This window comes from Oncorhynchus clarkii, chromosome 2, assembly GCF_045791955.1.
Source record: "Oncorhynchus clarkii lewisi isolate Uvic-CL-2024 chromosome 2, UVic_Ocla_1.0, whole genome shotgun sequence".
In the NCBI taxonomy this organism is placed as follows: Eukaryota; Metazoa; Chordata; class Actinopteri; order Salmoniformes; family Salmonidae; genus Oncorhynchus; species Oncorhynchus clarkii.
Window position 1 is genome coordinate 46,191,198 of NC_092148.1, and position 21,615 is coordinate 46,212,812.

Consider the following 21,615-nt stretch of genomic DNA (forward strand, 5'->3'; position numbering starts at 1 on the left):
TGATTGGTTTGATATTGGTTTCGGTAGAAGACAAAAAGGCTACACTGCACATGTGCTACAGCGTGTGCAACGCCATCTATAATAATTTGCTGTTCTTTTGACCAGCAGGTGCCACTAATATACACAGTGTTGATTAAAGCTTCAAGTAATGAACCTATTTTTGACACAATTCGCGGGAAATGCTAAACTCTTCATGAAGGTTTATTTTCCCATCATTAGTACCAACCCGGTAGTGACGAACCTGGCAATGCTCGTCAGTGGCCAACAACTTCACTTTGAGCCAATCAGAGCGCATGAACCCCCAGATGGGGAGCAAGCAAGAGTGACAACAAAATGGGGGGAAAATGGCATTTTCTTCATACATCCACAGTTAAATGTCATGAGCCAGTCACACTTCATATGCAATGTAGGCTATGGGATGGTAATGCTCACAACACTGAATACTTCCTCCAAGCTAACTAACCACTGTAGCTAGTATTGACATTATAATTAAATTACAATGGATTAGTTTCCATGAAACAGCTGCCGGTGTTAGCTGCCATTTTAGTGGAGTGTCCTTAGCTAACTAGCTAAGATGTGCTAGCTAGCGAATATGCTAACATTAGCTAGATAGGTAAACAGTTGGCTATGGGCTGGTGCTTGCATTATGGAGAGTGAATTAAGTTGTTTATTGGTCATCTTGCTAAGTAGTTATCTAGCTGTGGCCATCTGGCTAGTATCAACAAGGGCTTTCTACAAAATAGCAACATTAGCACAGTTAGCTAGCTAACATGGGAATCTACACCATAAACTAAGCAACACACATGGACATGTATTGCCAAAAAACCCTACTGCCACCTTCTGGTTTGGTGTATTTTAACAAGGCTGAGTGGCAGACGACTTCAAAGTCTTTGCTGTGTGAACACAAAAGAGATTGACTGCAAACACTGTTCAGAGGTGCTAAGTAAGTACTATCGGCAGGCAAACGTTTGACAATCCTACTGGTGTCTGAGCTATTGGAATGTCTGGCCTTAAAGGCTTAAAAGGTGTCAATGAGAAGAAGCTAAGAGCTACAATGACAGGGCATGTGTTTTATATCCTGCATTATATTCACTTATAGTGAACCTGTACCATTTTTACAATTTTACAGGAACAAGACATGCCATCACCAGTGCCATTTTGAAGGCAGTGACCAATGAGGATGGAGATGAGATAAGCTTCTCATTGGTCAGGCCTCCTCGCCTGGGAAGACTGATCTTAGCCAACGACAGGAACCAGTTTGAAGAGATCACACGCTTCTCTCAATCAGATGTAAGACAGAGGATCTCCAGATGACTGAGAATTATTATAATTTCATTTCCATTGTTCCATCAACTATTTTAAGAACATTCCAATGAATGGATAAGATATTTACTTCCCTGGCCTGTGGGAAAAGTGTCCAGTCAGTGCATCTGGTTTTCAATTTAGGATGAGTTTGGAAACCAATACTTAGCTAATGCTGTAAGAGACAAGCCAATGTCAACGGCCCTGATCATGTCAGCAGGAAGCTATGTTCCATATTTATGTATAAGTTGATGGGAAAAACAAAGGGAAGCTAAGGAAAATATTACATACAGTACATGCATCCAATGTAGGATCTTAATTTGACCAGTACTGACACAGCAAAATAAACTTGCAGCAACAGGATTTAAATGTTTACTCCATAATGTTGCTTGATCAGTGGTTAGGGTATTAGCTGGCCAAAAGTAGGCTACATGAAAAGTGCAATACTGTTAATATGTGTGTTAGTGTGGGTTTTCAGTGAATTTACACTACCGGTCAAATTGAATTTTGTGATTTACATACACTACCGGTCAAAGGTTTTAGAACACCTACTCATTCAAGGGATTTTCTTTATTTTTTGCTATTTTCTACATTGTACAATAATAGTGAAGACATCAAAACTATGAAAAAACACATTTGGAATCATGTAGTAAACAAAAAGTGTTTAACAAATCATATATTTTATATTTGAGATTCTTCAAATAGCCACCCTTTGCCATGACGGCTTTGCACACTCTTGGCATTCTCTCAACCAGATTCACCTGGAATGCTTTTCCAACAGTCTTGAAGGAGTTCCACATATGCTTAGCACTTGTTGGCTGCTTTTACTTCACTCTGCGGTCCAAACCATCTCAATTGGTTTGAAGTCGGGGGGGATTGTGGAGGCCATGTCATCTGATGCAGCACTCCATCACTCTCCTTTGTACAATAGCCCTTACACAGCCTGGAGGTGTGTTGGGTCATTGAATGATAGTCCCGCTAAGCTCAAACGAGATGGGATGGCGTATCGCTGCAGAATGCTGTGGTAGCCATGCTGGTTAACTGTGCCTTGAATTGTAAGTAAATTACAGTGTCACCAGCAAAGCCCCCCCACGCCATAACACCTCCTCCGCCATGCTTTACGGTGAGAAATACACATGCAGAGATCATCCATTCACCCACACGCGTCTCAAAGACAAGGCAGTTGGAACCAAACATCTCAAATTTGGACTCTTGACCAAAGGACAAGTTTCCACCGGTCTAATGTCCATCGCTCATGTTTCTTGGCCTAAGCAAGTCTCTTTATTATTGGTGTCCTTTATTATTGATGTGTATGTTACTTGAACTCTGAAGCATTTATATGGGCTGCAATTTCTGAGGCTGGTAAGTCTAATGAACTTATCCTCTGCAGCAGAGGTAACTATGGGTCTTCTATTCCTGTATACCCCCCTACCTTGTCAAAAAGATTGGCTCAAATGTATTGAGGAAAGAACAGGCATACCTGTTAATTGAAATGCATTCCAGGTGACTACCTCATGAAGCTGGTTGAGAGAATGCCGAGAGTATGCAAAGCTGTCAAGGCAAAGGGTGACTTTTTGAAGAATCTCAAATATGAAGAGTATTTTGATTTGTTTAACTTATTTTATTTTACTACATGATTCCAAATATGTTATTTCATAGTTGCGATGTCTTCACTATTGTTGTACAATGTAGAAAATAGTAAAAAATTAAGAAAAACCCTTGAATGAGTAGGTGTTCTAAAACCTTTGACCGGTAGTGTATGTAAATCACAAAATTCATCTGCATCAAAAAAAAACATGATTCACATTTTAATAATTTAGCAGACACTCTTATCCAAAGCGACTTTCAGGAGTAATTAGGGTTAAGTGCCTTGCTCAAGGCACATGGATAGATTTTTTACCTAGTCGGCTTGGCATTCGAACTAGTGACTTTTTGGTTACTGGCCCAACATTCTTAACCGCAAAATAATGATACAAAATAGACTTTGCATACTGCATTACACAATGCATTCAGAAAGTATTCAGACACCTTTACTTTTTCCACATTTTGTTACAGCCTTGTTCTTAAAATTGAATAAATTGCTTTTCCCCCTCATCAATCTATACACAACACCCCATAATGACAAAGCAAAAAGTGTTTTTGAAAATGTAGCAAATTTATTTTAAATGGAAATATCACATTTACCTAAGTATTCAGTACTTTGTTGAAGCACCTTTTGGCAGCAATTGCAGCCTCAGGTCTTCTTGGGTATGACGCTACAAGATTGGCAACCTATATTTGGGGAGTTTCACCCATTCTTCTCTGCAGATCCTCTTAAGGTTGGATGGGGAGCGTTGCTCCACAGCAATTTTCAGATCTCGCCAGAGATGTTCGATTGGGTTCGAGTCCGGGCCCTGGCTGGAAAACTCAAGGACATTCAGAGACATGTCCCAAAGCCACTCCTGCCTTGTCTGTGTGCTTAGGGTTGTTTTCCTGTTGGAAGGTGAACCGTCGCCCTAGTCTGAGGTCCTGAGCACTCTGGAGCAGGTTTTCATCAAGGTTCTCTATACTTTGCTCCGTTCATCTTTCCCTCGATCCTGACTAGTCTCCCAGTCCCTGCAGCTGAAAAACATCCCCCACAGCATGATGCTGCCAGCACCATGCTTCACCTTTGGGATGGTGTCAGGTTTACTCAAGATGTGGTGCTTGGCATGCAGGCCAAATTGTTCAATCTTGTTTTCTTCAAAACAAATAATATTGCTTCTCGTGGTCTGAGTCTTTAGGTGCCTTTTGGAAAACTCCAAGTGATTCTGTCTGGCCACTCTACAATGAAGGACTGGTGGGTGGAGTGCCGCAGAGATGGTTGTCCTTCTGGAAGGTTCTCCCATCTCCACAGAGGAACTCTGGAGCTCTATCAGTGACCATTGGGTTCTTGGTCACCTCCCTGACCAAGACCCTTCTCCCCGATTGCTCAGTTTGGCTGGGTGGCCAGCTCTAGGATGAGTCTTGGTGGTTCCAAACTTCTTCCATTTAAGAATGATGGAGGTGTTGTTCTTGGGGACCTTCAATGCTGTATAAATGTTTTGGTACCCTTCCCCAGATCTGTGCCTCGACACAATCCTGTCTTGGAGCTCTACGGACAATTCCTTCGACCTCATGGCTTGTTTTTTACTCTGACATGCACTGTCAACTGTGGGACCTTTATATAGACAGGTGTGTGTCTTTCCAAATTATCTCCAATCATGTGAATTTACCACAGGTGGACTCCAATCAAGTTGTAGAAATATTTCAAGGATGACCAATTGAAAGAGAATGCACCTGAGCTCAATTTCGAGTCTCATTACAAAGGGTGTAAATAAGGTATTTAGTTTTATGTTTAATAAATTAGCAAACATGTCTAAACCTGTTTTCGCTTTGTCATTACGGGGTATTGTGTGTAGATAGATTTTTTTTAATCCATTTTTAGAATAAGGCTGTAACAAAATGTGTAAAAAGTCAATGGGTCTGAATACTTTCTTAATGCACTGTATGCTCCCATGTGTGGTTGATTGGTGTGTTGCAGACACATTTTTGTGGTGTTGAAAAGTTCAGCTCAGGACACAATAACCTCAAAGAAGCACACATAGGCACATTCCAGTCTACCTTCCATCACATTCCCAGTCTAGTTACTGGCCCAGATCTATCTTCAACACTACACTAGCTCAGTGGCAGTGGAGGCTGCTGAAATACTGCTCATAATAATTGCTGGAAATGAGCTAATGGAAAGGCATGAAACATGTGTATTTGATCCAATTCCACCTATCTGCTCCAGCCATTAACACAAGCCTGTCCTCCCCAATTAAGGTGCCACCAACCTCCATTGTTCAGTGGTAATCTAATTTTACAATACAGGATGCTAAATGAAGATCATGAACATGTCCAGCCACAAATAAAAATCTATGACACAAATTAATCAAATAGATGACAAAACAGGCAAGATCAGAAAAGCACTTGATCAAAAGTTTATTTAGAAGTTTTTGATCTTAATTACTCCTAATCTCCAGGCTCACATAGTGTTATGTTTATCATCACCATCACTCAGAAACTAGCTACAGGGGTTTAAAAGTAAACACTGACACGGTGCTTATGGTGAGTGGGTTGAAAGTAATACACACGCACACCAGACCTGGGTTCAAATACATGTGTATCTGATATTTATATATTTTTTAAATCACTTTTTCACTTTATTTTCACTTTAACCTCGAGGTTCCAAGATGGCGTAGCAGTGAAGACGTGTTTGTTTGTGCTCTCGTGTACTTTTGTATTTTTCGTATTTTTTGTATATATATTTCAATTTATTTTCAATCTCTTTTTTAATTTGATTATACCTTCCGGTAACCTGCCTCACCCAATGTGATACGGAATCGCTATTATTTTCAATTTTAGAACACATTCAAGAACCTCCAGAAGCTAACCAGCTAATTAGCTACAAGCTATTTAGTCACTGTTTGCCACTGCTAGCGGCTTTTACCTTCTGCAGAGATACCAGCCCTGTTTTTAGCCTGGATAATACTCGCTAGTCTACCAGTATAGGACTGTCTCTCCACAACAACGCCGGATTCCTGCCGTAATCCCTGGACCACTACTTCTGATCTTCACAGCTAGCTTGCAGCTAGCTAGCTCACAGCTTGCTCACACTCACCGTGGCACCCAGTACCGAAGCTATCCATGAGGCCCACCTCCCGGCCTACTCAGCTGTTCACCCGAACCCCACTCATACACGGCTAGAGCCCAATACTCCACCGGATCCTTGCTGTAAACTCTGGACCATGGCACCGGATCACCGCTGCTACCGATTGGCTATAGTGGCTAACGCCACTGCCACGGAGCTAGCACCAGTTAGCCGTGTTAGCCATGAGCCAGGCGCATCTCCCGGCTAGCAAACTCAATTCTACAACACTTCTTTCGCCATCTGGCTTGGATTCTCTGTCGACACGGCGCCCCGCCGCACCACCACGACTGGTCTGCCGACGAATACTCCATCCGCTGTGCCTTCAACCGGCCTCCGTCGGAGCAGACGCTCCTACTAGCCCCGGGCTACTACCTTTAAACGCTGTGTCGCCCACATGCTAACGTAGTGGCGGCTTCCCTGTTCCATCTACTGCTGCCCCCTGGACACTATGATCACTTGGCTACATAGCTGATGCCTGCTGTCCATTATTTATTTTTATCTGTCGGCCCCAGCCGCGAACTCAGGCTCTGTGTGTAGTTAATCCGACCCTCTCTGCCTAGTCATCGCCATTTTACCTGCTGTTGTTGTGTTAGCTGATTAGCTGTTGTTGTCTCACCTGTTGTTTTAGCTAGCTCTCCCAATCAACACCTGCAATTACTTTATGGCTCGCTGTATGTCTCTCTCAAATGTCAATATGCCTTGTATACTGTTGTTCAGGTTAGTTATCATTGTTTTAGTTTACAATGGAGCCCCTAGTTCCACTCTTCATACCTCTGATACCTCCTTTGTCCCACACCTCCCACACATGCGGTGACCTCACCCATTACAACCAGCATGTCCAGAAATACAACCTCTCTTATCATCACCCAGTGCCTGGGCTTACAGTGGGGCAAAAAAGTATTTAGTCAGCCACCAATTGTGAAAGTTCTCCCACTTAAAAAGATGAGAGAGGCCTGTAATTTATCATAGGTACATTTCAACTATGACAGACAAAATGAGAAAATAAAATCACATTGTAGGATTTTTTATGAATTTATTTGCAAATTATGGTGGAAAATAAGTATTTGGTCACCTACAAACAAGCAGGATTTCTGGCTCTCACAGGCCTGTAACTTCTTCTTTAAGAGGCTCCTCTGTCCTCCACTCGTAACCTGTATTAATGGCACCTGTTTGAACTTGTTATCAGTATAAAAGACACCTGTCCACAACCTCAAACAGTCACACTCCAAACTCCACTATGGCCAAGACCAAAGTGCTGTCGAAGGACACCAGAAACAAAATTGTAGACCTGCACCAGGCTGGGAAGACTGAATCTGCAATAGGTAAGCAGCTTGGTTTGAAGAAATCAACTGTGGGAGCAATTACTAGGAAATGGAAGACATACAAGACCACTGATAATCTCCCTCGATCTGGGGCTCCACGCAAGATCTCACCCCGTGGGGTCAAAATGATCACAAGAACAGTGAGCAAAAATTCCAGAACCACACGGGGGACCTAGTGAATGACCTGCAGAGAGCTGGGACCAAAGTAACAAAGCCTACCATCAGTAACACACTACGCCCCTAGGGCTCAAATCCTGCAGTGCCAGACGTGTCCCCCTGCTTAAGCCAGTACATGTCCAGGCCCATCTGAAGTTTGCTAGAGAGCATTTGGATGATCCAGAAGAAGATTGGGAGAATGTCATATGGTCAGATGAAACCAAAATATAACTTTTTGCTTAAAACTCAACTTGTTGTGTTTGGAAGACAAAGAATGCTAAGTTGTATCCAAAGAACACCATACCTACTGTGAAGCATGGAGGTGGAAACATCATGCTTTGGGGCTGTTTTTCTGCAAATGGACCAGGACGACTGATCCGTGTAAAGGAAAGAATGAATGGGGCCATGTATCGTGAGATTTTGAGTGAAAACCTCCTTCCATCAGCAAGGGCATTGAAGATGAAATGTGGCTGGGTCTTTCAGCATGACAATGATCCCAAAGACACCGCCTGGGCAATGAAGGAGTAGCTTCGTAAGAAGCATTTCAAGGTCCTGGAGTGGCCTAGCCAGTCTCCAGATCTCAACCCCATAGAAAATCTTTGGAGGGAGTTGAAAGTCCTCATCCTACTCCTCCTCTGTTCCGCGGGTGTTGTGGAGATAAACCCAGGCCCTGCATGTTCCCAGGCACCCTCATTTGTTGACTTCTGTGATCGAAAAAGCCATGGTTTCATGCATGTCAACATCAGAAGCCTCCTCCCTAAGTTTGTTTTACTCACTGCTTTAGCACACTCTGCCAACCCTGATGTCCTTGCCGTGTCTGAATCCTGGTTTAGGAAGGCCACCAAAAATTCTGAGATTTCCATACCCAACTGTAACATTTTCCGTCAAGATAGACCTGCCTAAGGGGGAGGAGTTGCAGTCTACTGCAGAGATTGCAGGCTAAGTAATGTCATACTTTCCAGGTCCATACCCAAACAGTTCGAATTTCTAATTTAAAAAATGAGTCTCTCCAGAAATAAGTCTCTCACTGTTGCCGCCTGCTACCGACACCCCCCCCCCCCCCCCCCCCCCCCCCCAGCTCCTGGACACCATTTGTGAATTGATCGCCCCCCCATCTAGCTTCAGAGTTTGTTCTGTTAGGTGACCTAAACTGGGATATGCTTAACACCCCGGCAGTCCTACAATCTAAGCTAGATGCCCTCAATCTCACACAACTCATCAAGGAACCCACCAGGTACAACCCTAAATCTGTAAACAAGGGCACTCTCATAGACGTTTCCTGACCAACTGGCCCTCCAAATACACCCACGCTGTCTTCAATCAGGATCTCAGCGATCACTGCCTCATTGCCTGTATCCGCTACGGGTCCGCAGTCAAACGACCACACCTCATCACTGTCAAAAGCTCCCTAAAACACTTCTGCGAGCAGGCCTTTCTAATCGACCTGGACCGGGTATCTTGGAAGGATATTGACCTCATCCCGTCAATTGAGGATGCCTGGTCATTCTTTAAAAGTAACTTCCTCACCATCTTAGATAAGCATGCTCCGTTAAAAAAATGCAGAACTAAGAACAGATATAGCCCTTGGTTCACTCCAGACCTGACTGCCCTCGACCAGCACAAAAACATCCTGTGGCGGACTGCAATAGCATCGAATAGTCCCCGCGATATGCAACTATTCAGGGAAGTCAGAAACCAATACACGCAGTCAGTCAGGAAAGCAAAGGCCAGCTTTTTCAAGCAGAAATTTGCTTCCTGCAACACAAACTCCAAAAAGTTCTGGGACACTGTAAAGTCCATGGAGAACAAGAGCACCTCCTCCCAGCTGCCCACTGCACTGAGGCTAGGTAACACGGTCACCACCGATAAATCCATGATAATCGAAAACTTCAACAAGCATTTCTCAACGGCTGGCCATGCCTTCCTCCTGGCTACTCCAACCTCGGCCAACAGCTCCCCCCCCCCCCCCCCCCCCCCCCCCCCCCACCCCCGCAGCTAATCTCCAGCTTCTCCTTTACCCAAATCCAGATAGCAGATGTTCTGAAAGAGCTGCAAAACCTGGACCCGTACAAATCAGCTGGGCTTGACAATCTGGATCCTCTATTTCTGAAACTATCCGCCGCCATTGTCGCAACCCCTATTACCAGACTGTTCAACCTCTCTCATATCGTCTGAGATCCCCAAGGATTGGAAAGCTGCCGCAGTCATCCCCCTCTTCAAAGGGGGAGACACCCTGGACCCAAACTGTTACTGACCTATATCCATCCTGCCCTGCCTATCTAAGGTCTTCGAAAGCCAAGTCAACAAACAGATCACTGACCATCTCGAATCCCCCCGTACCTTCTCCGCTGTGCAATCTGGTTTCTGAGCCGGTCACGGGTGCACCTCAGCCACGCTCAAGGTACTAAACGATATCATAACCGCCATCGATAAAAGACAGTACTGTGCAGCCGTCTTCATCGACCTGGCCAAGGCTTTCGACTCTGTCAATCACCATATTCTTATCGGCAGACTCAGTAGCCTCGGTTTTTCTAATGACTGCCTTGCCTGGTTCACCAACTACTTTGCAGACAGGGTTCAGTGTGTCAAATTGGAGGGCATGTTGTCCGGTCCTCTGGCAGTCTCTATGGGGGTGCCACAGGGTTCAATTCTCGGGCAGACTCTTTTCTCTGTATATATGTTGCACACCAGTATCTCTACCTGCACATGACCATCTGGTCATTTATCACTCCAGTGTTAATCTTCTAAATTGTAATTATTCGCCTACCTCCTCATGCCTTTTGCACAAGTGTTATTGACTTGTTTATTGTTTACTCCATGTGTAACTCTGTGTTGTTGTCTGTTCACACTGCTATGCTTTATCTTGGCCAGATCGCAGTTGTAAATGAGAACTTGTTCTCAACTAGCCTACCTGGTTAAATAGAGGTGAAATAAATGAAATTTAAAAAATAGTCATTGAGCATTTTTCAAATACACCTCAAAACAAGTAATTGTTATTAATGGTTATTTGCATAAATCATATTCTGCTAAATCGTATTTCAAATACTAAAATACAGTGACTCAAATACACTCGCATGCATTTAACCCAAGTATTTAAAAATTGTATTTGAAAATACTGTGTATTTCCAAATACATTAAAATATTCAACTACTTATCTTTTCAAAATAAAATATATCTGAATATGTCCTTTGTCCCAATACTTTTATCCTCTAAAATGGGGTGACTATGTACAAAAGTGCTGTACTTTCTACACAGTTCACCAAGGCTGCACTTTAACCTCATAGTTATTGTTTAATTTCAAATCCAAAGTGCTGGAGTACAAAGCCAAAGACATTTGTCACTGTCCCAATACTTTTGGAGCCCACTGTATGTGAAAGTAATTGAGATATTTGAACCCAGTTCTGACGCCCACACAAACACGCTCGCTCTCTCACTCACTCACAAACGCGTATACACACACATACAAACACACAGCTACCTGGGTCGTATTCATTAATTAAGCGCCAAACTAAAGATTACATGCTGAAACAGGGAGGGACTACCTGGTCTTGTCTAATGAGAAATGCTCATTTTTGTTGCTAAACATTTAAAACGTTGCCTTAATGAACAATGTCCAATCCTCTGCTCTTCCCCACAGCTGGAGTCCGGGGCCGTCTTTTACGAGCACCAGATGCCTGAGAAGCCCTTCTGGGTGGTCCGGGACTCTGTGGAGCTCCTGCTCTCCTCCCCTCCAGCCCCCGCTGTGCATCACGTCCTCCCCATCACCGTGTCCTACTCCGCAGCCAGCCACAACATCTCCTCACAGCTCTGGAAGAACAGAGGTAGGTAGACCCACATGGATCTGGGCAGGTGCCATGTCAAAAGTGGTGGATACCAAAGAAAATGGTGTCCAGGTCAGTCATTGTATGGGATTCAAGGCGTTTCACAACATCTAAAAATGCAGATAACTGTGTACTAGCTAGCACTAGTGACTATTCCGGTGGTTCTACTGAGTAAGATATATCAAGCTGACTTGACATACAGTATGTATTTGACACAGGTCTGGCTGTCTGTTATCAGTGTAAGATATGCATGTGTGTCAGGCAGCAGTTTGTAAACAAAATGTTCTGTAAACAATATTGCTATTGCAGGTTTATTGAATCAGGTCTGTTCATGGCATAATTACAAAGAAGCATTACAAGAAAATAAAAAAGTTATTTCAAATGTCATATAAAGAAAGGGTATGTGGCCCTATACATCAATGGATAATCTTGTATATTATTTTTCTTTTCAGGTCTGGACATAGTGCAAGGTCAGAGGAAGGTGATTGACAGTTCCATCCTGGACGCCTCCAACCTGCTGGCCAGCCTCCCCGAGGCGGAGCGAGGTCTCTTGGACGTGGTCTTTGAGGTGCGCCGCTTCCCGGCCCATGGGAGAGTCACCCTGGGGGGCCTGAATCTGCCCCAGGGTGCCCCCTACTTCATGCAGGAGGATGTGGCGCAGGGCGAGCTGGAATACCTCCACGATGACTCTGGAGCCTCCGTGGACAGCTTCTCCTTCCGAGCCCGGCTCAACTCCCAGGGCCGCGGCATCCTTCACCCTTCCCCAGCCCAGGCAGTGGTCCTGGAGGAGGTCTTCAACATCTCGATCCGGAGAAGGGACTCTAGTCCTCCAGAGCTGGTGAGCTTGGACGTTCTTCTGGAGGTTCTCCAGGGCTCCATGACGGTGATCACCCAAAAGTACCTCAACACCCGCGACGAGGACAGCACGCCTGATGAGGTGCGCTTCACAGTCTCCAAGGCGCCTACCAACGGGCGGCTGGTGGATGCCACCAAGGGCGACCACATCTCCACGTTCACCCAGGAGGCGGTCAACAAGGGCCAGGTGGGCTTTGTCAGTGACGGAAGCCTGTCGGACGGCTTCATAGAGTTCACTGTGTCGGACGGGAAGCACCACACTGAGCCGCACACTCTCCATGTAGGAGTCCTGGCCCGGACGCTGGTGCTGGCCAAAGCCCCAGAGATCCAGGTGCTGCAGGGGGACGACGAAACCCTAGTGACAGAGGAGATGTTGAGGGCCACCACAGGTGGCCCCAATGAGGAGGAAGTCCTCTACAAGATCACCAGTGTGCCCAAGTACGCTGCCGTCATGGTGGACCGGCAGCCCACGTCGGCCTTCACCCAGACCCAGATAAGGGAGGGCCGGGTGAGCGTTCGCTTCATCAAGTCCACCTCGCCCCGGGACAGCGTGGCCTTTGTGGCCCGGAGCCGGGCGGCCAATGTCTCCTCTGTCCTCAACATTACGGTCAAGCCTCTGGCCAACATCCCCCAGGAACTCCTGCTGCCACGGGGTGCCACCGTGCTGCTGGACAAGAAGCTGCTGGATGCCACGCCGCTGGCCAACAAGACCCGGACATCACCCACCTTCAGCGTCATCCAGCAACCGCAAGGCGCCCGCTTCGTGAGGGCTGGCGGGAGAGGGCCAGAGGGAGATGGCCAGCCCGTGGACACGTTCACCCAGAAAGAACTGGATGAGGGACGTGTAGCCATGGAGATCCTGAATGGAACAGGAGGCAGCCAAGCTCAGGACGTGGCTCGCTTCCTGCTCAAGGCGCACGGGGTCCCTCCAGCTGAGTGCGTTCTCTCCTTCAAGACGACCCCTTACAACGCCTCAGCGGTCTACCCGGCCACTCTCCTTAAGGTCCCTGGCGGGTCTGCATGGTCCAATAGCAACGACCTCCCTGGAGGGGCGGGGTCCCCACGCATCACCCCAGCCAGCCCTCGCTGGAGGGGCAACATGGACTGGCCTCAAGGAGGAGATGCCCCTACCACTGCCTACACTGACAAAGACTCCCATAGGAAACCAGTGGTGTCCAGGAGGAACAACCTGTGGTCCATCCTCATCCCCATTCTGATCCTCCTGCTCCTCCTCCTGCTGGTGGCCATCTTGGCTTTCTACTTGGTGCGTCGCAACAAGACGGGCAAACACAATGTGCAGACGGTGGCTGGCTCCAAGCCCAAAAACGGAGAGATCAGCCAGGAGACCTTCCGGAAAACCGACCCGGCCAATAACATCCCCATGTCCCAAATGGACTCCAAAGACGCCGACCCAGAATTGCTGCAGCACTGTCGGACAACGAACCCGGAGTTAAAAAAGAACCAGTACTGGGTATGAGAGTTGACTGATTGCTTAGACATAGGAAACAGAGAGGAAGATCCTCTACCATTTTGAATGCGGCCTTCTTGAATCATTCCTTTTCAGTGTTAAAGTCCTTTTTGCCATGATAGTCTTAAGAAATGTGTATGTTTTGATATCATTGGACATTTCACTATCACATATTAACGTTGTGCCAATCCTCAGGTCAAGAAACACTGAATATTTCCATTGGTAAAAATGTCACCATTAAACTTAAGAGGGTTTTGCCTAACACGTATATTTATTTTTAGGACAACTGCTGGACATCTATGATGTACTTTTTCACAGGGCACAAATGAGGACATATTGTGCTTGCTAAAAATTTGTGTGCTGCCACAATATATTCAGTATGCTATTATAGGACAATATTACTAATTTGACTACATAAACAGATTTATTTGAAGTTTTGGTAATAGTTTTATTGTAGTTTTGCTTTAACAGTAAAGGTGGACAAGTGTGTACATAATTCAACTCAATAAGGTAGATCTATGCTGTATGAAGGAAAAGGAAAAACTGCCTTTTGTTTTTGATTATTATTCTATAAATGTATTATTGACCATGTATTTTTTTTGTTTGCTTTGTTGTTCGGCCCCAATTCAATCTAACTTCTGTTGCAGTATTTACAAAGCCACATATGACATTTGTCCTGTTGTAGAATCAAATCTGAGGGGTTTTGGGCAGAGCCTTCTATTTGGATATACACTACATCACCAAAGTATGTGGACACCCCTTCAAATTAGTGGTTTCGGCTACTTCAACCACACCCGTTGATGACAAGTGTATAAAACCGAGCACACAGCCATGCAATCTCCATAAACAAACATTGGCAGTAGAATGGCCCATGCTGAAGAGCTCAGTGACTTTCAACAAACCGACATAGGATGCCACCTTTCCAACAAGTTAGTTAATCAAATTTCTGCCCTGCTAGAGCTGCCCCGGTCAACTGTAAGTGCTGTTATGGCGAAGTGGAAACATCTAGGAGCAACAATAGCTCTGCCGCGAAGTCACACAAGCTCACAGAAAGGGACAGCCGAGAGCTGAAGCGCATAGCGCTTTAAAATAATCTGTCATCGGTTGCAACACTCACTAACAAGTTCCGAACCACCTCTGGAAGCAACGTCCGCACAAGAACTGTTCGTCGGGTGTTTCATGAAATGGGTTTCCATGGCCGATCAGCCGCAACCAAGCCTAAGACCACCATGCACAATGCCAAGCTCGCAGTCATTGGACTCTGGAGCAGTGGAAACACATTCTCTGGAATGATGAATCATGCTTCACCATCTGGCAGTCCAGATAAGAAGAACACTAAACTGAAAGCAGATATTAAAGAGCATTTCGATTACCACCTGCAGTTTTTTCACACTATAAGTTTAGAAATATCTCAACTTAGTATTTAGAACTAAGAAGAATCCTTAAGTTTTGCCATTGAGTTTAGGTTGTGAAAAGATCTATTTGGCACTATTGGAAATATTATTGTACATCTCTGTTCAAAAGTATATAGATGCATTACGAATAATGTCTGTTCAACCAACACTGTTGTAACTTTATTTGGTGGACCAAGAAATGACTACTGGGGTGTTTAGTTTTCTAACAACATCCCAAAGTTTGACTTATCTTTGTCCTCAGCTGGGCTGTCCCTCTAAAGTGGCTGTGTAGACAGCCTTAAGTGTATTTCCAGAGGTTCTCTCTTAAAATAACTGCACAGCCGGGCTGCATACCAGTTATTTTGCCCCCCCTTCCCTCCACCCCTCCTCCCCTTCACTCTTCACTTGTTGGAAGACCACCACCCCCATCCCATTGGCTGGCATACAGTGACTACATGGCCCAGATCAAAAGCCAAATCAAGCCCTGTTTCCCATCGGGGCGTCCACCCTGGCAATTTCCCACCATAACCCCAGCCTCTGGCCTCCTCCATGGTCTGGGGACGGGGTTGTGCTAGACGGAGAGCTGTGTTTTCCTTGGCTGTATCTGGCTTTGTAGTCTGACCCAGCCCACTGCAGGGCCTCAGACACTCACATGCATGCATGCACACACACATGCACACACACATGCACACACACACACAACCTGTTTGTTCCTTGATTAATGATAAACCGGGGTGTAGGTTTAACTACTTTTAATAACGAGATACTGTATATCTTTATATATAAATATAATCCAAATAAATGGCTCTGGTTATTTTTCCAATTCCAAATAGACTACCCTCACGGGAATATACTTCAATTGTTCATATGATGGCACAAGTGTCTCAGGGCAGTAATTGTGAAAAGATGCTCCCTAAACATTGCTAAGGCAGTTTGATTGAATTGACCCTAGATCTTTCAACCAGCTTTTAATCGTATCCTTTCATTTAGCCTTTCAATGCTAAAGAGTTGCTCAAAACTGAACCACTTGCTTGGATTCAAAGGACTGACATGACACTGATGACAAAAAACTGCATAGTATAACATTTCGGCACCACAGACAGGACGTGACTCATGAGTGGCTGTCTTAAAAGCAACTCTATTGGCTGACAAGCAGCGGTGAGGTCATTTTAGAACTGCCAGAGTTTTATTTTCCCAGCCTGCAATTAATGTTTAATAAAGGCTCTGATTTCTATATGTGAAGTTGAGAGAAACGTCTGTGATAGGATAGGTGTTTTACCTAAGCTCCACTGGTTGGATCATGTAGTATAGCACATTCTGTGAGAGGTTATTCTCTAGCTTGGTCCCAGATCTGTTTGATGTCTTTCCAACTGCTATGGTTGTTGTTATTTGGCAAGACAGCACAAACACATCTGCGGCCAGGCTAGGTATTCTGTGCTGATGAGCTTTTGTGTCCCATTAGCGGTTTGCATTCCATAATTAAGTTGACCAGATGAAGGTACAGTACAATCTTGCAATTTCAGGAGATACAGTGTACAGCTTATGCCATAAGTAATAACACTCAAATTGGCATCACATCCTGGTGGTGTTGAAATGTTTATCTATAGACTTAACCTGAAAATTAGCACAAAAACAATTCAAGATAGACATTGATGGACACGCATAGTTTGAGTAAGAAACTCCATCAAAATAACATTAAAGCAGTTATTTACTGTCAGTGCACTGCAGGGTGTTTTCTTTTCTTTTGATATAGTTATCTGATAGAAAATAATAGGTCGTAAGTCAAATCAACCACAATTTACAGAAACGTGTATTATTTTACTGTTACTACATTTACTAACCAAATGTCCTCTTTAATTTAATTTAACGGTGCCTATTACCTTGTATATGCTCTGTTGCTTTTAAATTAAATTAGCTGCTGACTGTTGTGAAGTTGTCAAATTAGGAAAAAATTTGTTCGGAATTAGACAATATAAAGGGTAAAGATAATTATCATATAATCACCAATTATATGAGAATATTGTTTGATGTATTTTATCATTTGATGAAAATCAATGGGCCTGAAGGTTAGTATCGTTACAAAATCTAACAGTATAACACATTTTGGCAACAGTTGTACATTTATTTTCCTTTGAAATGACTATATACAGTGCATTCAGAAAGTATTCAGACCTCATTTTGTTACGTTACAGTCTTATTCTAAAATGGATTTGATTGATTTTTTCCTCATCAATCTACATTCAAAAAAACTTAAATATCACATTTACATAAGTATCCAGACCCTTTACTCAGTACTTTGTTGAAGATCCTCAAACTGTGTCAGGTTGGATGGTGAGTGCCACTGCACAGCTATATTCAGGACTCTCCAGAGATGTTCGATCGGGTTCAAGTCCGGGCTCTGGCTGGGCCACTCAAGGACATTCAGAGACTTGTCCAGAAACCACTCCTGTGTTGTCTTGGCAATGTGCTTAGGGTTGTTGTCCTGTTGGAAGGTGAATTTTCGCCCCAGTCTGAGGCCCTGAGCGTTCTGGAGCAGGTTTTCTTCAAGGATCTTTTTGTACTTTGCTCCGTTCATCTTTCCCTCGATCCTGACTAGTCTCCCAGTCCCTGCCTCTGAAAATCATCTCCACAGCATGATACTGCCACCACCATGCTTCATCATAGGGATGGTGTCAGGTTTTCTCCAGACGTGAAACTTGGCATTCAGGCCAAAGAGTTCAATCTTGGTTTCATTCAGGTGTCTTCTGGCAAACTCCAAGTGGGCTGTCATGTGCCTTTTACTGATGAGTGGCTTCCATCTGGCCCCTCTACCATGAAGGCCTGATTGGTGGAGTGCTGCAGAGATGGTTGTCCTTATGGAAGGTTCTCCCATCTCTACAGAGGAGCTCTGGAGCTCTGTCCGTGACCATTAGGCTCCTCCTCCTGGTCACTTCACTGAACAAGGCCCTTCTCCCCTGATTTCTCAGTTTGGCTGGGCAGCCAGCTCTAGGAAGAGTCTTGGTGGTTCCAAACTTCTTCCACTTAAGAAGGATGGAGGCCGCTGTGTTCTTGGGGACGTTCAATGCTGCAGACATTTTTTGGTACCCTTCCCCAGATCTGTGCCTAGACACAATCCTGTCTACGGACAATTCCTTCGACCTCATGGCTTGTTTTTTGCTCTGACATGGACTGTCAACTGTGCAACCTTATATAGACAGGTGTGTGCCTTTCCAAATCATGTCCAATTAATTGGATTTACCACAGGTGGACAAGTTGTAGAAACATCTCAAGGATGATCAACGGAAACAGGATGCACCTGAGCTCAATCAAGTCTCATAGCAAAGGGTCTGAATACTTATTTAAATAAGGTATTTCTGTTTCGTATGTTTAATACATTAGCCAAAATTTCTAAAAACCTGTTTTTCACTTTGTCATTATTGTCAGTATTGTGTGTAGATTGATGAGGATAAAACTGTATTTAATCAATTTTAGGATAAGGCTGTAACGTAACAAAATGTGGAATAAGGGAAGGGGTCTGAATAGTTTCAGGATGCACTGTATGTACCAGTATTATATCTATTTTATTTAGATAGCTACACATTACCTTGTTACTTTTAGAGGCTGTTGCTGTTTTTTTTTTTTTTTTTTTAACTATTATCTGTAGAGCATGATATTACAGTATAATATTGGTATCAGATACACCATTCAGGAGATAGCTCAGGAAATGTCTGAATTGTGATTCCTTTTACAGTATTATTATAGGCAAGGAGCCTTGTTGTTTTGTTTCTGTTTAATTGATTAAGTCCATGCCTTGATGGCTATTTTTGAAATGTTATATTTTTAAATACCATTGCTTGTGCATACCTCATAGAATAAAAATAACTCTTTAAGACAAATTGTTTTTATTTGATTTGCAATGCTAATATGCCATATTTTCTATATTTGCACTTTTCCGCAGTTGTCTCTTTCCCTCTTCCTGTTGAGGGTGTCTTTGCATATCACCCCTAATATGTTTCTGCTTTTATTTATTTGTTTTGGTCACTTCTGCCATACATAGACTTGGCTATTTGGTTTGTCAGAGGTGTACTTTGTAAATGCAACCCAACAACATGTGCCTTCAATTGTCATAAAATTCCAATCCTCAGACAAATAAAGAGTTATGTCCATGGAATATGTCTTTGAGGTTGTTTTTGACTGTTTTATAGAAGATGATTTATACACAGAGGCCTTTGTGTGCTCTAGCTCTACTGTTACATCAGTTGCTTGATGACAGGTAGCTCTACTTACAAAGACTCACTGGTTGAGTGATATTTCATTTTATTTCACACAGAGAAACTTGTATACATTTTTTTGACTCATCTGAAAGAATTGAAATTACTGTAACTGAGACTAGGATTTGCACTCCCTCAGTGCAACTCAGATTTTTTTAGGGTGTCATATGTGCTATTTGACACCAGGTGGCGTAAGGGTGAAAGTAGAATTTTGAAGTAATGACGTATGTACAGGCATTCGTCAGCATTTAACAAGCCCCTCTTCAGACAATTTTTTCCTATGAACAACCTTTACTTTCAGGGCTTATATCTGCTTTTTCTGTCTTGTCAAAACAGCCCTCATGCTTTCATGCTAGTGTTCTGGATGTGCTTTTCAATGATATGCCACTGCACCCTATGAGTTTCATAACTTCCTAGGCCAACATACATTTAGATAGCTGTTTCTGCATGTGTTTGCTTTGCTTATGTCTTACATCATGGACAAACAATTGGATGGAACAGTACAGTATGTTTCCAGAGAGATTATGTCATGGTAAATTGGTTACACCCTACACCAACTTCACTCCCCAAACTGGGACTTGGTATCGAAGGAAATGCTTTTCTTCCTCCTACATTCCTTTGTTGTCTGTTTTTCTTCTATTCTGTAGCAGTTGGAGGAGGGAGGGAGGGAGGGGAGGGAGCATAGACTTAGATAGACACCACATCATTGTATCTGTTTCATTATGGCGTCTGAGGCCATCTCCATTTTCAAGTAGTTAATTTTCTTCTTCTTCTGCTTCTATGAGTTGGCAAACAAACTGAAAGGGTGCATACTGCCACCTAGAGTGTGTTGTTTGAACAGGTATAAAGCTAAGGTTGATGATTCACTGCCACCTGCAGTTCCGGAATGTTTGCTAACAAGTTTAATTTATTGGCTGACCCCTCATTACCTGGATGGAAATCATGTGATATTTCCTTAACCCATAGGAAGTCCCACCCAGTTGTCTACTTCAAGATGGTGAATGTCCTCAATGGCACTGCCCAGGATAAAATAGGCTTTTGAGCAGTGGAGTCCTCTATCTTTCTCCATGGGAAAGACAGACAGAGAGAAAGAGCAGCTGATTGCTGTCTGTGCTACAATCAGCCAATCAGTCTTTGTTCCAAGTAGACCAGCTCCCCCCTTAACTTCTCCCGAAAGAACATAAAGGAGAAAACAGGCAAATGACACAGAAACTAACAGGAGTAGTCAGTGTTTTTAAAGTGCGGAGGTAGTGGGACGTGGGCCTTAGAATAGCTGATTATGGTCTAAAACAACACAATAATGTAAGAGCTAAATGGTGATCTCCAATGAACTTCACTGAAAACAATGAGTATGTTGACATCACACTAATAATTCAATATTAAACAGATTATGGCAGTAGTCCGAATATGGCATTAGTCTTGTAAACACCTTAACCTACTTATCTTAATCGTTGTATTTGATCTATGCATATGCTAGCAAGAGTAGCACAAACCTCCCTCTTTGCCAAGTGAAGAAAAACTGAAAGTATGCATCATTTTTCACATACAAACTTTATATGTCCAAACTCAGAATCAATTAGGTTTCCCTAAAATAACATGATCGCTGTGGTAGAATGTTTATTTTGATTGGCGATGTTCTGCATTTATCAAAGTCCTATCAGATATGTCCAGGTAAACAGGATTACTAGAGCAATCGTTCTTCTTGCAAAGCATGTAAATGTTTTATTCAAACTATTATATTAATCTGACTATTCCCAATGTGCATTTGAAAGTATTCTTACAGTAAGGACTCTATTTTCGGCTGGCGCAAAGGAGGCGCATTCTTACAGCAAGTGTCAATAATGGACAAACAATTTACCTGTAAAACATCATTTTGCTTGCGCTGCAATACTTGAGGTGTGTCCTTAAAAACAAGCATAAAAGTTTGTGTTAGTTTTTTTTACTTAAATTTGTAAATATTTTATAAACTCATTTTTCTTAACTGCATTGTTAGTTAAGGGCTTGTATGTAATCATTTCACTGTAAGGTCTACAGCTGTTGTATTCCGCACACGTGACAAATAAAATATGATTTGATTTGAAAAGTGACAATTTCATGCAGCAACAGGGGTGTAGAGCTGCCGGCGCAGAGGAGCGGCGTTCCCTCACGTTTTTCTATTTGAGAATACACAGAGCTGGTCAAACTATTTCTGGAAAATGTATTCTGATAAATTCTAAATAAATTCTATTGAATTACCAAAAAAAACAAAAAAAACATTAGAATGACAAACCAAATAAATATGTATAGCAGCCTAGAGGTGGGTGAATGGTGGTTTGTTCCCTGTCTTCTCTATGGCGATGGCAAGAAATCTGAAGAAC

The 21,615-nt window shown here is 43.5% G+C and overlaps 1 protein-coding gene across 1 annotated transcript in view; it reads left to right on the plus strand.

Moving 5' to 3' along the window:
• The window catches only part of LOC139368373 (chondroitin sulfate proteoglycan 4), a 115,859-nt gene extending 96,701 nt beyond the window's left edge, over window positions 1-19,158 (plus strand). The window contains exons 8-10 of the mRNA XM_071107161.1: window positions 1,130-1,290; window positions 11,108-11,291; window positions 11,744-19,158. Of these exons, the coding sequence (XP_070963262.1) occupies window positions 1,130-1,290; window positions 11,108-11,291; window positions 11,744-13,623 (2,225 nt within the window). The 3' untranslated portion in view covers window positions 13,624-19,158. The remainder of the gene's footprint in view (window positions 1-1,129; window positions 1,291-11,107; window positions 11,292-11,743) is intronic.
• Window positions 19,159-21,615: the final 2,457 nt, after the last annotated feature.